Source organism: Carcharodon carcharias, chromosome 14 (genome assembly GCF_017639515.1).
Source record: "Carcharodon carcharias isolate sCarCar2 chromosome 14, sCarCar2.pri, whole genome shotgun sequence".
Lineage (NCBI taxonomy): Eukaryota > Metazoa > Chordata > Chondrichthyes > Lamniformes > Lamnidae > Carcharodon > Carcharodon carcharias.
In genome coordinates, this window is record NC_054480.1 from 134,402,384 (window position 1) to 134,417,980 (window position 15,597).

At 42.6% G+C, this 15,597-nt stretch overlaps 1 protein-coding gene and 2 non-coding genes across 6 annotated transcripts in view; 2 read left to right on the forward strand and 1 right to left on the reverse strand.

The window, feature by feature from the left end:
- Positions 1 to 9,355: 9,355 nt before the first annotated feature.
- Positions 9,356 to 9,428, reverse strand: trnaf-gaa. The gene has a single exon. It is a non-coding gene; the product is annotated as a tRNA-Phe (tRNA).
- A 297-nt stretch (positions 9,429 to 9,725) lies between these two features.
- Positions 9,726 to 9,799, forward strand: trnan-guu. The gene has a single exon. It is a non-coding gene; the product is annotated as a tRNA-Asn (tRNA).
- Positions 9,730 to 15,597, forward strand: part of ndufs7 (NADH:ubiquinone oxidoreductase core subunit S7) — a 32,175-nt gene continuing 26,307 nt past the window's right edge. The window contains exons 1-2 of one of the 4 annotated variants that reach the window (XM_041204673.1): positions 9,730 to 10,078; positions 13,936 to 13,972. In XM_041204673.1, coding sequence (XP_041060607.1) covers positions 10,063 to 10,078; positions 13,936 to 13,972 — 53 coding nt within the window. In that variant the 5' untranslated portion in view covers positions 9,730 to 10,062. The remainder of the gene's footprint in view (positions 10,079 to 13,935; positions 13,973 to 15,597) is intronic. The other 3 variants (XM_041204675.1, XM_041204676.1, XM_041204674.1) reach the window with 3 other exon arrangements.

The following is a 15,597-nucleotide window of genomic DNA, read 5'->3' on the forward strand; positions in this document are numbered from 1 at the left end:
GCCCTTGCGGTTTTTGAATTGCACTGAGTTTAGTGACAGAGACCTGAGCACCACATGAGTGCAATCAATCACACCCTGCACCTGTGGGAATCCCGAGATCAGGGCGAATCCAATGGCCCCACTGACTGATGGTGGGAAACACAGCCCGGCGTTAGCGGGCTGAGTGGAAGATCATGACCTGCTTTCATGCCGTTGTGAAGTGGGTCCCGCCATATTTTCCACACACACCACCCATCAGGTCGGCCGCCAGCGGGCTCAGAAAATTCCACCCTATATTTGTGACTAGACACATTCTTCTATTTTCCAATGTGTTGAATTTTTATACCTTACTTACTTGGCATTAAATGTATGTTTGCTAACTGAATTTGGTCTTGTTTGCATACAGCTAGGTTATTTTGTTGTTAATTTCCTGAATATTCATTAAAATCAGCTTAATAGCACCAGTTTGCATGCATCCAGTTATCCAGTGATGCCTTAGTCACACGCCTGATACCAAATGTCATTTGTATACTTAACTTGCATTTAGAGTACATGAGTGTGGTAAATAAGCTTGGTGAACTGCAGGCACAAGTAGCCACATGAGATTATGATATACTGCAGTTACGATGTTGGAGACCTGGCTCAAACATGGGGAATAAATAGACACTTAATGTTCCTGGCTGCAATGTACTCAGGAAATATAGGGAAGGGAATAAAGGAGGCAAGGTGGCAGTATTGATTAAAGATACTGTTAAATCACCAGAAAGGGTTGATGCACTTGAGAGTTCAAAGAAACGTTCTATTGGTCAGAATTGGGGGATAATATGAGCTATTAGGCTACTGTGTGAATGGACTGTATGTTGGTAGACTAACAAATTGTGGAAAGGTGATAGAGGAGCAAATTTGCAGGTAAGTTGTGTAAAGAACTTTGGTGATAACGGAGCCTTTGTTTTTCAAATCTATATCTGGATAACTAACAATGTAAGAAGATGGAGGACTTCCTGAAATGTTTACAAGAAAACTTTCTGAATCAATACATTTTCAGCCCAACAAGTAAGGAAGCTGTAATACAAAAGCAAAATACTGCAGGTGCTGGAAATCTGAAATAAAAGTAGAAAACACTGGAAATACTCAGCAGGTCAGGCAGCATCTGTGGAGAGAAACAGAATTAATGTTGTGGGTCGCTGAGGTATCGTCAACCTAAACCATTAACTCTGCTTCCTTACTTGGAGAGAAACAATGTTGGCTGTAGTTCTGGGGATCAAGTGGAGCATGTTTGGGGGTGAGCATTTGGAAAACAGTGATCAGAATATCATGTTTGGTGCAGTTATGGAAAAAGGCAAAAAAAAAAACTTGCATTTATATAGCGCATTACTTGCCCACTGGATGTCTTAAAGTGCTTTACAGACATGAGGTACTTTTTTGCAGCATAGTCACTGTTGTTACATAAGTAACATGGCAGCCAATTGCACACAGCAAACTCCTACAAGCAGCAATGTGGTAATGAACAACACAAAAGCTCATGATCTAGTCATTAAGAGATAAATATTGGCCAGGGTACTCCCCTGTTCTTCTTGGAAATAGTGCCATGGAATTTTTCACATCCACCTGAGCAGGCAGATAGGGCCTCAGTTTAACATTTCATCTGAAAGACGGCATCCGCTTGAATTTTGTGCTCAAGTCCCGGAGGGGAACTTGAACATGGAGTCTTCTGATTCAGCTACACCAGTGCTACCAGCTGAGCCACAGCTTACATCAAAGGAGGCGGGTAAGGGACAATCAAATGTGAAAATATTAACTGGCAGAGAAACTGTATGCAGCAAGACCTGGACTTGGGCTGATTAGGGGCAAGTAAAACTCATGCCACATAAGTGCCAGGCAATGGCCATTTCCCGACATTCAACAGAATTACCATCGCTGAAACCCCTCACCATCAGCATTCTCAGGGTTACCATTGACTAGAAACTTAACTGAACAAGCCACAGGCTGGGAATTCCCTGGCTAGTATCTAATCTCCTGACTCTCAAACCTCTCCACCATCGCCAAGGGACAAGTCAGGAATGTGATGCAGTACTATCCAATTATCTGGATGAATGGAGCTCAAGCAACATTCAAGAAGCTCAAAGCCATCCAGCCCACTTAACCTGCATCTCATCCACCAACTTAAACATTCATTCCCTCTGCAATTGGCACACAGTAGCAGCAGTGTGTACCATCTACAAGATGCACTGCAGCAACTCACCAATGCTCCTTTGACAGCACCTTCCAAAGCCAAAATCTCTACCACCTCAAAGAACAAGGGCAGCAGCCATATTGGAAGACCACCACATGCAAGTTCTCCCCCAAGCCACACACCATACTGGCTTGGAACTATATCACTTTTCAGTTATTGTCACTGGGTCAAAATTCTGGAATTCACTTCCTAACAGCACTGTGGGCAATAAATGCTGGCCTTGCCAGTGATGCACACATCCCAGGAATGAATAGTAAAAAAATTCAGTGGGTTCAAAAGTGATCTGGTGATCTGAAGAGGACTGGAGGATTGCAAATATTGCACTGCTGTTCAAAAACTGGGGAGGGATAAATCTGGCGATTATAGACTAATCAGCAGAATATCAGTAGTGGGTATTGTTATTCATTTGTGGGATGTGGTCATGATTGGCTAGGCCAACATTTATTGCCCATCCCTTATTGCCCTTGAAAAGGTGGCAGTGAACTGCCTGAAATTAATTGGCTCTTGGAAAAATACGAGTCAATAAATGAAAGTCAGCATGTATTTGTTATAAGAAAATTGTTTTTGATTAATTGGATTGAGTTCTTTGATGAAATAATGAAGAGGGTGGATGAGGCTAGTGTGGTCAATGTTTATATAGGCTTTCAAAAAGCATTTGATAAAGTACCACATAAGAGACTTGTAGGAAAATTGAAAGATTAAAGGGATAGTGGTTTGCCCTGTTTACTGGTACAGGATCAAGTGTGACAATGAATTTAGTTGTGAAGCTACTTTATTGAGACAAAGCCAGAACAAGTTAATAAGTACAAAAACCTCAGGCTGGGATTTACAGTCTAACGTGGGTTATATACTTCCCATATTAGTTCAGAATGGTGGAGTGCTCTTCTCCTTTTCTTTGGTCTGCTGGGTTTTCCTCTTAGCCTTCATGTCTTCTGCCTTCTATTCTGTCTTCCATAGGTACCCACAGGGGAAAGCCTTTATTATGCAAGTGCCCTCTTGCCTGTTCCTCCATTTGCAACAAGTCATAAATCCAAACATGCACTCTACAAGTGTGTCATGTAGTTCTTGGCCAAAGAGGTGGTTGTGCTCATTCGTTTCACATAATAGCCATCCCTCCATATCATAAATCACTTTTTCCTGCTAGCCTCGCACTCCTTATCTTTATGACACATCTTGCTTTTCCTCCTAGCCTTGTGGTCTTCTAGTTTAACACCATAGTCCAATTCCTATCAACTTGACTTCACAGTTTGTCACAAATAATGGCAGCTGCTTATACAGCAGAAAAATCTGTTTCTCAGACAACTGTATTTCTAAAATCATTTAAGTAATTGCATTAGTACAGTCAATGAGGCATACATTAGTGAAATAAGTAAAAAGATTATTTGTAAATAAATTAATCAAAACTAGCTTATGCAACACAGAGAGCAGACAGAATATGGAAGTATTATGTCATGTATCCCAAAGATTAGTCTTTGTAGAGGGAAGTAAGTAGTGGGTTCTACCAGGGATTGATATTAGCACCATTGTTATTTTTGGTTTATATTAATGACCTGGACAGGAGTTTACAGGGCATAATTTTAGTTTGCAGACATGGATTTATAGATATATGAAATTATGTTGCAGATCAGCCACGATCTCATTCAATGGTGGAACAGGTTCGAGAGGCTAAATGGTATATTCCAGTTCTTATGGCACAAAATTAAAATGTAGTAAACAGTGAAGAGAATAGGCTGGTGAAATGGACAAACACTTGGCAACTGAAAATTAATGCACCTTCCAAACCCACGACTGCTACCATCTAGAAGGACAAGGGCAGCAGATACACGGGACCACCACCGCCTGGAGGTTCCACACCAAGCCACTCACCATCCTGACTTGGAAATATATTGCTGTTCCTTCACTGTCATTGGGTCAAAATCCTAGGCCTCCCCTCCTAACAGCACTGTGGGTATACCTACACCACATGGACTACAGTGGTTCAAGAAGGCAGCTCACCCCTATCATCTCAAGGTCAATTGGGGGTGGGCAATAAATGCTGACCTAGCCAATGATGTCCACATCCCATGAATTAATAATAATTTTTAAAAAGTGTAAAGTGATTGATTTTGGTAGGAAGAATGAGGCAAGGCAATAAAAGCTAATTGGTACTATTTTAAAATAGGTGTAAATATTGAGAGGCCTCAGACTGTGTGCACACAGGTCATGATATGACAACTTGAGAAAGCTGTTGAAAGGGCATATGGGATCTTTGGCTTTATAAGTAGAGGCATAGAGCACAAAAGAAAGGAGGTTATGCTAAACCTTTTATGAAGTACTGGTTAGACTTGAGTTGTGTATTGTGACCAATTCTGGACACCACACTTTGGGAAAGATTTCAGGGCCTAAGACAATGCAGAAGAGGTTTGATGGAATGGTGCCAGGTTTAAAAGACTTCAGGGTCATGAAGAGACTAGAGAAACTGAAGTTCATCTCTTTAGAGTAGAGAAGATTAAGCAGAGATTTAGAAGTGTTCAAAATCTTGAAGGATTTTGATAAGAGTAATTAAGGAGAAACTGGCTCCAGTGGCAGAAGGGTTGGTGACCAGAGGGCACAGATTTAAGGTAATTGGCAAAAGAACCAAAGCAAGGAAATAATATTTCACACAGCTTATTGTTATGTTCTAGAATGCATTGCCCAAAAGCACGGTGAAGGCAGATTCAATTATAACTTTCAAAAGGGAATTGGATAAATGCTTCAGAAGGAAGACAATTAATGGATTATGGGGAAAATGCCGGAGGGTGTGATTTCAAAGAGCTCGCTCTGGCACAATGGTCTGAATGGTCTCCTTATGGTTGTATCATTGTATGATTTATATAACAACATTTAATGTAAGCACAAGGAAAAACTGATAGCCAAATGATGAGAGATTGGGCGAGGTGTCTGAAAACTTAATTAAAAAGTTCATGAGGGAAATGAGGAGTGGGAGGTGGAAGGGATTCCTGAGTGCTGAACTATAGACATCTCAAGCCATAGCCCATTATGGTAGGATGAAAGGTGGAGGAAAACATCTTGGAGAGATTAGAAGCACTGGTGCAATGCTGCATCTTAAAAATATGCCCTAGGCTCCTGTAAGCTCAGGATCATTTGCCCATATTGAGTTTCTAGATGTGTATGAGAATGTCTGCATAAGTGAAAATCAGTAAAGAAGACCACAAATCAGAGTGTTAGAATCATTTGCCAAACCTCCTGCCTTGTGACAAAAAGCAGGGCAAATCCAACCCGACTAACTACTAATCAGTTTACTCTTGATCATCAGTAAAGCGATGGCACGTGCTGTCGACAGTGCTATCAAATGACACTTACTCAGCAATAAACTGCCCACTGACCCTCAGTTTGGGTTCTGCCAGGGCCAGTCAGCTCCTGACCTCATTACTGCCTTAGTCCAAACATGGACAAAAGAGCTGAACTCAAGAGGTGAGATGAGACATCAAGACAGCATTTGACCAAGTGTGGCATTAAGCAGCCCCAGTAAAACTGGAGTCAAATGGGAAGCAGGGGGAAAATTCTCCACTGGTTGGAGTCATACCTAGCACAAAGGAAGATGCCTGTGATTTTTGGAGGTCAATCACCTCAGTCCCAGAAAATCACTACAGGAGTTCCTCAGGGTAGTGTCCTAGACCCAAACATCTTCAGCTGCTTTATCAATGACCTTCCCTCCATCATAAGGTCAGAAGTGGGGATGTTTGCTGTTGATTGTATGTTGTTCAGCACCATTCACAAATCCTCAGACACTGAAGCAGTCTGTGCCCATATGCAGCAAGACCTGGGCAACAGTCTGGCTTGGGCTGATAAGTGGCAAGTAACATTCACGCCACACAAGTGCCAGGCAATGTCCATCTCCAACAAGAGAGAATCCAACCATCTCCCCTTGACATTTAATGATATTACCACCACTGAATCCCCCACTATCAACATTCTGAGTGTTACCATTAACCAGAAATTGAACTGGACTGCCATATAAATACTGTGGCTAAAAGAGTAGGTCAGAGGCTGGGAATTCTGCAAAGAGTAACTCACCTCCTGACCCCTTAAAGACTTTCCACCATCTACAAGGCACAAGTCAGGAGTCTGATGGAATACTGTCTACTTGCCCGGATGAATGCATCTCCAACGAGCTCAAGAAGCTCAACACTATCCAGGACAAAGCAACGCACTTGATTGCCCCCCTTCCACAAACATTCACTCACTTCACCATCAACGAACAGTGGCAGCAGTGTTATCTACAAGATGCACTGCAGGAATTCACCAGGGCTCCTTAGGCAGCACCTTCCAAGCTAATGACCTCTATCACCAGAAGGACAAGGGCAGCAGATGAATGGGAACACCACCTTCAAGTTCCCCTCCAAGCCACACACCATCCTAACTTGAAATTATATCGCCGTTCCTTCATTGATGCTGGGTCAAAATCCTGGAATTCCCTCCCTAACTGCGCCTATGGGTCTGCCTACGCCACATGGTTCAAGAAAACAGCTTACCAACATCTTCTCAAGAGCAATTAAGGGATGGACAATAAATGCTGGCCTAGCCAGCAATGCTCACATCCTGTGAAAGAATAAAAAAAAAACAAGTACAAGAAGGCCCAATGGGGAGTGGAATCAGATGGTTTAAAAAGCCTTGTAGTTAGAAGGTGCTTATTCAGTAAACTGCATAAAGAAAGGAAGGGACTTGCATTCAAGACCATTCTGGAGGAGAAAAGGCATTGAGCTCCTTTTAATTCACCCATTTCCCCCCGCTCCTTTGCATTCCTGCATTCAATTCCTTCTTAACTGACTACAGAGATTTTTTTTGCTTACAATTAAGAGAGACATGTATTCATATGGTGCCTTTCACTGTGCAGGATGTCCCAAAGCACTTTAGAGTCAACGAGGTTGAAGTGTAGCCATTGTTATAATGTGGAACAAGAAGTGGCCAAGTTGTGCACAGCAAGATCCCACATATAGCAATGAGATAATGATCAGATCATCTGTTTTTTTTGGTCATGTTGATTGAGGGATAGATGTTGGCCAGTACATCAGGGAGAATTCCCCTTCTCTATCTGGAGTTCATTTAATGTGGAACTCACTACCCACAGGGAGTGGTCAAAGCAAATAGTATAGGTTGGCACCATATCCACAAACATTCACTCCCTCCACCACCGACGCACAGTAGCAGCAGTGTGTACCATCTTCACTTCAGGAATTCCCCAAGGCTCCTTCGACAGCACCTTCCAAACCCACGACCACTACCATCTAGAAGGGCAGCAGATAGAAGGGAACACCACCACCTGGAAGTTCCCCTCCAAGTCTTTCACTACCCTAACTTGGAAATATATTGCCATTCCTTCACTGTCGCTGGCTCAAAATCCTGGAAATCCCTTACTAACTGTGGGTGTAGCTACACCACATGGACTGCAGCGATTCAAGAAGGCAACTCACCACCACCTTCTCAAGGGCAACTAGAGATGGGCAATAAATGCTGGCCTAGCCAGTGAAGCCCACATCCTGTGAATGAATTTTAAAAAGGATGCATTTATGGTGAAACTGGACAAACACATAAATCAGAAGGGAATAGAAAGTTACGATGATAGATTTAGATGAGGAAAGATGGGAGGTGGGCCTTGCTGTTTGGTGCATATATTAATGATTTAGACTTAATTGTGGGAGGCATGGTTGGGAAATTTGCAGATGATGCAAAAGTTGGCTGTGTAGTTGATAGTGAAGAGGATAGCTGTCGGCTCCAGAATTATATCAATGGTTTGGTTGAGCGGGCAGAGAAGTGGTAAGTGGAATTCAACCCAGAAAAGTGCGAGGTAATGCATTTGGGGAGGGCAAACAAAGCACTCTCTCATTGTAAATGACCATGCTGTTTCTCTCACACTCTCTCACAATAAATGACCACGATGTTCCTCTCACACATTCTCACAGTAAATGACCACGCTGTTTCTCTCACACTCACTCCCTGTAAATTACCACGCTGTTTCTCTCTCACTCTCCTTCTGTAAATGACCATGCTGTTTCTCTCTCACTCACTCCCTGTGAATGACTACACTGTTCCTCTCTCACTCACTCCCTGTAAATGACCACGCTGTTTCTCTCTCACTCACTCCCTGTAAATGACCACACTGTTTCTCTCTCACTCTCTCACTGTAAATGACCACTCTGTTTCTCTCTCACTCTCTCACTGTAAATGACCACGCTGTTTCTCTCTCACTCTCTCACTGTAAATGACCACGCTGTTTCTCTCTCACTCACTGTAAATGACCACACTGTTTCTCTCTCACTCACTATAAATGACCACGCTGTTTCTCTCTCACTCTCCTACTGTAAATAACCACACTGTTTCTCTCTCACTCACTGTAAATAACCACACCGTTTCTCTCTCACTCACTGTAAATGACCACACTGTTTCTCTCTCACTCTCCTACTGTAAATAACCACACTGTTTTTCTCGCTGTAAATGGCTAGGGTTGTATTCCTTAGAACAGAGGAGGCTAAGGAGTGACCTAATTGAGGTGTACAAAATTATGAGGGGCCTAGATAAGATAGACAGGAAAGACCTGTTTCCCCTAGCCGAGGGGTCAATTACCAGTGGGATATAGATTTAAGGCGATTGGTAGAAGGATTAGAGGGGACGTGAGAAAAAACTTCTTCACCCAGAGGGTGGTGGGTGTCTGGAATTCACTGGCTAAATCGGTGGTTGAGGCTGAAACACTCAACTCGCTTAAAAGGTACTTGGATCCGCATCCGAAGCGCTGTCACCTGCAAGGCCACGGATCAGGTGCTGGAGAGCGGGATTAAAATGAGCGGCTAGTTTCTTCTTTCTCTTTTTTTTTTTGGCCGGCGCAGACACGATGGGCTGAATGGCCTCTTTCTGCGCCCTAACTCTTCTGTGGGCGCACGCGGAGCGTAAACGCAGTTTTGCCTGGTGGGGTGGGGCCGAATGGCTTCGGTGTCACATCCGGCATTGAAGGATAGATATCAGTCCCCAATCAGTGACCGTTACCTAAAAGTAATTTTTTAAAAAATAAATAAATAAATAAATAAAAATCTCCATTGAAAGGCAACGAAGGGAAAATGTTGGATTAATTGACCAGTTTTGCGGGTTGAAATAAAAAAGCCGCGGCGCTGCCGAAACCCGGGATCGAACCAGGGACCTTTAGATCTTCAGTCTAACGCTCTCCCAACTGAGCTATTTCGGCGCCTTGGTCCAGGGGGGAAGATTCGGGGACCAAGTGCGCGGGGCTGAGCGTCACTCCGGCTGCTCGGCCCCGGCATCTGGGTGGGGATGTGGGGGGGGTGGGTGGGGGGGTGGGTGTCCCTTTCCCTTATCGTTTTTAAATGCTTCTCTGCTTTCAGGCCGGTTGAAAACATTCGTCCGTTTCAGTCACCTCACGGCGCCCCTCCCCCCGCCCCCAGCCCCCAGCCCCCAGCACCCCCGCCGTGTTGCCGTCGAATCCGTTTTCTAGACGTTTCTAAAGCCTTCCCCTCGCCAGTTGGTCTCTGTGGCGCAATCGGTTAGCGCGTTCGGCTGTTAACCGAAAGGTTGGTGGTTCGAGCCCACCCAGGGACGAACGTTTCCCTTTTTGTTCTCTCTCTCTCGCTTCAAAATAACTCTTCATACAACTCATACTTGATTTTGCCATTTTGCGCAGGAAGAGTAAAGGGCAACGAACCAAAAAAAAAAAATATGAGGCCGAGGTGACCTCCCCCTTGTTATAAATGCATTGTTTTTAGGAGTCATTTTTTTTTCAATTGCCTGTGACCCGGACCCCGACCGTGAGCAGCTCCCGGGTGGAGGGAGCCTATTCGGCGCTGCACCAGGTTCCGGTTAAGATGGCGTCGCTGCGGGGTAAGTTGCGTTGTCGGTTGGACGGCGGTTTGCGGTTCCACAGCGGTGCGGATAGAGGCGGGAGAGAGGGGAAGATGGTCGTGGTTAGTGCGCTCGGGAGATGGGAGGGTGTCGGGTTCCCATTCCTGGCAAAAGGACAGAAACCTGTCGGCCTCCCCTGACCTTTCCTCCTTGACAGTGTTGGGCTTTCGGGTTGCATAACCGTGCTCCAAACTATTAAACAATTCATTCGGAAGAAGGGTGATGCGACCCAGATTAAAAAGGACAGTAGCAACATGGGGTACACAATTGGCTGGAAATGGAGAGGAGTGGTTAATGGATGTTTTTCAGGCCGGAGGAAGGTTTATGGTGGAGTTCCCTTGTTCTTCCTTATTATATATTGATGACCTAAACGTTGGTGTACGGGGCACAGTTTCATTGTTTGAGGATGGTACAGAACTCAGAAGCATTGTGCACTGTGAGGGGGATAGTGTAGCACTTCAAAAGGACATAAACAAGTTGGTGGAATGGGCGGGCAGATGACAGATGAGGTTCAATGCAGAGAAATGTGAAGTGATTCATTTTGATAGAACATGGAGAGTCAGTATAAGGTAGGGGGTACTATAACGCTACGGAGCAGAGGGACTTATGTGCATAAATCATTAAAGTTGGCAGGACAGGTTGAGAGAATGGTTCACAAGGCATACAATATCCTGGGTTTTACTAATAGGGGCATAAGGCACAAGAGTAGAAGGTTATGTTGAACTATAATAGGTTGCTAGTTTGGCTTCAGCTGGAGTATTGCATCCAGTTCTGGCCACTGCACTTTAGGAAGGGTATGAAGGCATTGGAGAAGCTGCAGAAAAGATTCATGAGAATGATTCCTGGGACGAGGAACGTCAGTTATGAAGATAGATTGGAGAAGTTAGGACTCTTTTCGTTGGGAAAAGAAGCCGGAGAAGAAATTATATAAATTATATTCACGTGCCTTCAAAATCATGTGGGGTCTGGGCAGAGTAGATAGGGAGAAACTGTTTCCACTCGTGAAAGGATTGAGAACAAGAGGACACAGGTTTAAAGTAATTAGAAAAGAAGCAATAGTGATGTGAGGAAAACCTTTTTCACACAAGTATTTAGGGTCTGTAGAGCTCTGCCTGGGAGTGTGGCGGAGGCAGGTTTAATTAAAGCATTCAAAAGGGACTTAGATTCTTATCTGTAAAGGGATAATGTGCAGGGTTACAGGGAGAATGGAACCAGGTGAATTGCTCATTCAGAGAGCCGGTGCTGACATGATATGCCAAATGGCCTCACCCTGTGCCATACCGATTCTGTGATCTGACTACTGGAACAATCCTGTTTTTATTGACAGCACTGCTCTGTTTTGCACTTTGTCCAAAATTAATCCCACTGTATCCCTATGCTCTCCCCATAGCCCCGTGTCATTCTCTGCCTCCAATATTTATCCAGCTTACCTTTAAAAGATGCCAAGTTCTCTGCATCAGTGCAGGGAAATGAGACTGAATAGATAATTGTATCAGAGAGCTTCGGCACACTGGGGCAACTGACCTGCCCCTGTCCTGTAAGATTCTATGATTATGTCATGCGTATTGATTTGTCCACTCTTTCCACAATGTTGGTTATGCCTTGGTCCCTGTGTGGCTAGATAGATACATTGCCTTTTTTTCTTACATCCAGGCTTGACTACTCTAAGGCTTCCCATCTTGCACCCACCAAACTTGAATCGTCCAAAACACTATTGACAGTGTCCTCTTTTGCACCAATTCCCATTCATCCATTGTTGCTGTGCTTGTTAATCTCTGTTGACTTTTGGTGCACAAACATTGCAATTTTAACATTCTAATGTTTGCATCCAAATTCCTCCATAGCCCCCACCTTCTATCTCTGTAACCTCCTGAGAACTCTGCATTCTACGTATCTGGCATTCCATGCAGTCCCGACTTCCTTCATCCCACCATCGAAGATCGTGTCTCCGCACTAAACTCTGGAATTCTCTCCAGAAACAACATCTCCTTTAAGAATCATTTCCTTAAAACCCATCTCTGACCAAGGTTTTGGACGCTGGTCATTTGATTTGATATTAGTTTTTGTCTGATTATACTCCTGTGAAACATCTTGGGATGTTTTGCTAAGTGGACTGCAGTGATTCAGAAAGGTGGCTGACCACCACCACCTTCTCAGGGGCAACTAGGGATGGATGATAATTGTTGGCCTTGCTAGTGAAGCCCACATCCTGAACATGAATTTATAAAGTATATAAATACAAGTTGTTTACTTTCTCAGTAAAAATTTGGGCAATGTTTTAAAGTGGAAACCTAACTTTGAATATGTAATAGCTATTATTTTCTAAAGTTTAGTTTAATCTTATGAATTATGAAATACATATTAGGTGTGTAATATTTTACTTTGTAAATTTGCAGTTCTTTTGCAGATGTATAAAAAAAGTGATGTACACTTTGAACACTTCCTTGATATATATTAAATGACTTAGATTTGGGCGTACAGGGCACAATTTTGAAATTTGCAGATTACATGAAACTTGAAAATATAATGAACTGTGAAGAGGATAGTGATAGACTTTGAGAACATAGGCTGGCGGAATAAGAGGGCACATGGCAGATGAAATTTAATGCACGGAAGTGCAAAGTGATATCATTTGGTAGAAAGCACAAGGAGAGACAGTATAAAGGCTACAATTCTAAAGGAGGTGTAGGAACAGAAACTTGGGTCTACATGTGCACAAATCATTGAAGGTGGCAGATTGAGGAATCGGTTAAAAAACCATATGGTATACTGGGATTTATTAATAGGTGTATAGAGTGCAAAAGAAAGGAAGTTTTAGTGAACTTTATAATACACTGGTTTGGCCTCAGCTGGAATATTGTGTCCAATTCTGGGCACTGCACTTTAGGAAGGATGTGATATTTGAGAGGGTGCAGAAAATATTTTCAAGAATGGTTGCAGGGATGAAGAACTTTACTTAGGTATAATAGATTGGAGAAGCTGGAGTTGGTCTCCTTAGAAAAGGGAAGATTGTGAGGAGATTTGATAGAGGTGTTCAGGGTTACAGACAGAGCAAATAGAGATAAACTGTTCCCATTGGTGGGAGGGCTGAGAATCAATGGAAACAGATTTAGGTGAATGGCTAAAGAACTAAAGGCAGCATGAGGGGAGCCTTGTTTATGCAGCGAGATCTGGAACACGTTCCTCCACTGTTGCTGGGTCAAAATCCTGGAACACTCTCTCTAACAGCATTGTGGGTGTACCTGCATCACAAGGGCTGCAGCTATTCAAGAAGGTGGTTTACCACCACCTTTTCAAGGGCAATTAGGGGTCGGCAATAAAAACGCTGGTCTAGCCAGCAACACCCACATCCTGTGAAAGAATAATAAATTGTCTGAAGGTGTGGTGGAGGCAGATTCAATAGTGGCATTCAAAAGGGAACGCCTGAAGGGAAGAAATTTGCAGGGGTACGGGGAAATGGCAGGAGAGTGGGACTAACTAAATTCCTCTTGTGGAGAGCTGGCATTGGCTTGATGGACTAAATGACCCCCTTCTATGCTGTAACCATTCATGAAACTATAAGGTAAAGTAACAGACTCGTAGCCGTTCATATTAATAGTCAAACCTCCATTTGTTATGGCTGGATGTTGTGTCCTGGTTCTTGTGTTAAACTGGTAAAAATGTGTTCTCATAGTTTATCAGGGCACCTGAGTTCACTACCAGCTATCTAAACTATATAATGCAATATGAATAAATATTAACAGAATGCTATTTAATAACAGTAATGGGTTGAAATGTACTTCTTGTTTAGATTGTTATTATTCAGTTTTCATTTTGTTTTAACTTGCTTTTTGCAGTTCTGCGCCTTGGCAGATTCGTATCCATTGTCTGCAGGTAAGTCCGTAAGTCTCGCATTACTTTGTAAAAGTAGTTATCTCTGGACTGAAAGGCTGCTGAACGCTGCTTCTTGGGCTGACAAGGGTTGGACAGTAGTGGGATTAGTTCAACTTTAAGCCACAGTGGATGGGACATGCTGCATAAAGTTAGAAATTTCAGACCCAAATTAAAAACAGACTGACTAGCTCAATTTCATTTTTGAGCCAGAGATGAATTATGGAAATTTGGAATAAACAGAAATTGCTGGAAATGTGTATCCTGTCAGTCAGAATCTGAAAGAGAAAAAGAGGTTAGGATTCCAGGTCCATACCTTGATATCCTTTTAACGGTGTTGATTTTACCTTCTCAGTTGTCAAGAATTTTGTTGGGGCAGGGTGTTGGTATTGACTGTCCTAACTTCTTTCTCCCATGGTTTGCAAGAGTTTTGTGCTGTCAGTTGCTTCCATTTTGTCCTTTACTTTTCCTTTGTCAGAGTGGCAAGATTGCAGTTGATTTAGTGAAGCTGGTAGTGGCCAAATGGTTTTCAAAATGCAGCTTGTGTGAGGTAGTTAAAACTGTTATAGTATTTACATAATATCAAAATTGCAATTCAAAGCTGTGAAAATTGGAGCTAAGACAGTCAGAAAATAAGAACCAAAAATGTTGATTCTGTTTCCCTTTCCACATTTGCTGCCAGACTTGTTGAGTATTTCCATCTGCTGTTTTTATTTCAGAAAATAAGCATATTTTGTATGAAAATATTAATACTCAAAAAGACCCAAGTGAATGCAATGTGTAGATTCAAAATTCATAAATGATTAGCTGCTTGTTATCTTTTGCGCCCTATTTGTAAAAGATTTAACAAGTATTTAACAAACACTAAAAACTCTTATACAGTGTTAGTTACTTTCTGTCGCACTGTACAAGTGCACCTGTTGTTCCTATTCTAAGATGACCACTACATCAGTCCCTCAAGTAACAGAATGGATAGTGTCAGGTGTGGAATCAGAAGTATGCTGTAGGAGATATATAGTTGGAGTTCTGGCGAATATTTCATATATGCCAAACAACATGAAGATTAAACGGCGCATCCTGAATAATTGACTTAAGTCTATTAGCTTGCTTGGGTCTCCTGCCTTTTTGGATTTTAAAAAAATCTAAATTTTTCTCCCCGGACATAGGAAAATATTTAACAAGGCCTTCTTGTGGAACTTATTGGTTCAAACCTCAGACTATTTCAGTAGCTCTTCTGCCCTATATCTAATCAGAGATTTCACCTAGTGCAGGAATCTTCAATGCATCTTTCTACTGTCTTTCAACTCTTGTGTATGTACTGTTATTACCATATGCACTCATCTCTTTCATGTGACTATTTTTAAAAGCAGAAAATCTCCAAATGAGCAAATGTCATAATTGTTGTAATTTTGGATGAAGTTTAACCTTTTAGAATCCAGTTTCTTACAAAAAAGTATGAACCTGCATTTATATAGAAACTTTCAAATCCTCAGGATGATCCACAGTCCTTCATAGCCAATTACTTTTGATGTGTAATCACTTGTTTTATAGGTAAACAGGGCAACCAGTTTATCAGAGTAAGATCTCCAAATAGCAGTTAAATGACGTGCTCCCTGCTTTCACTCTTC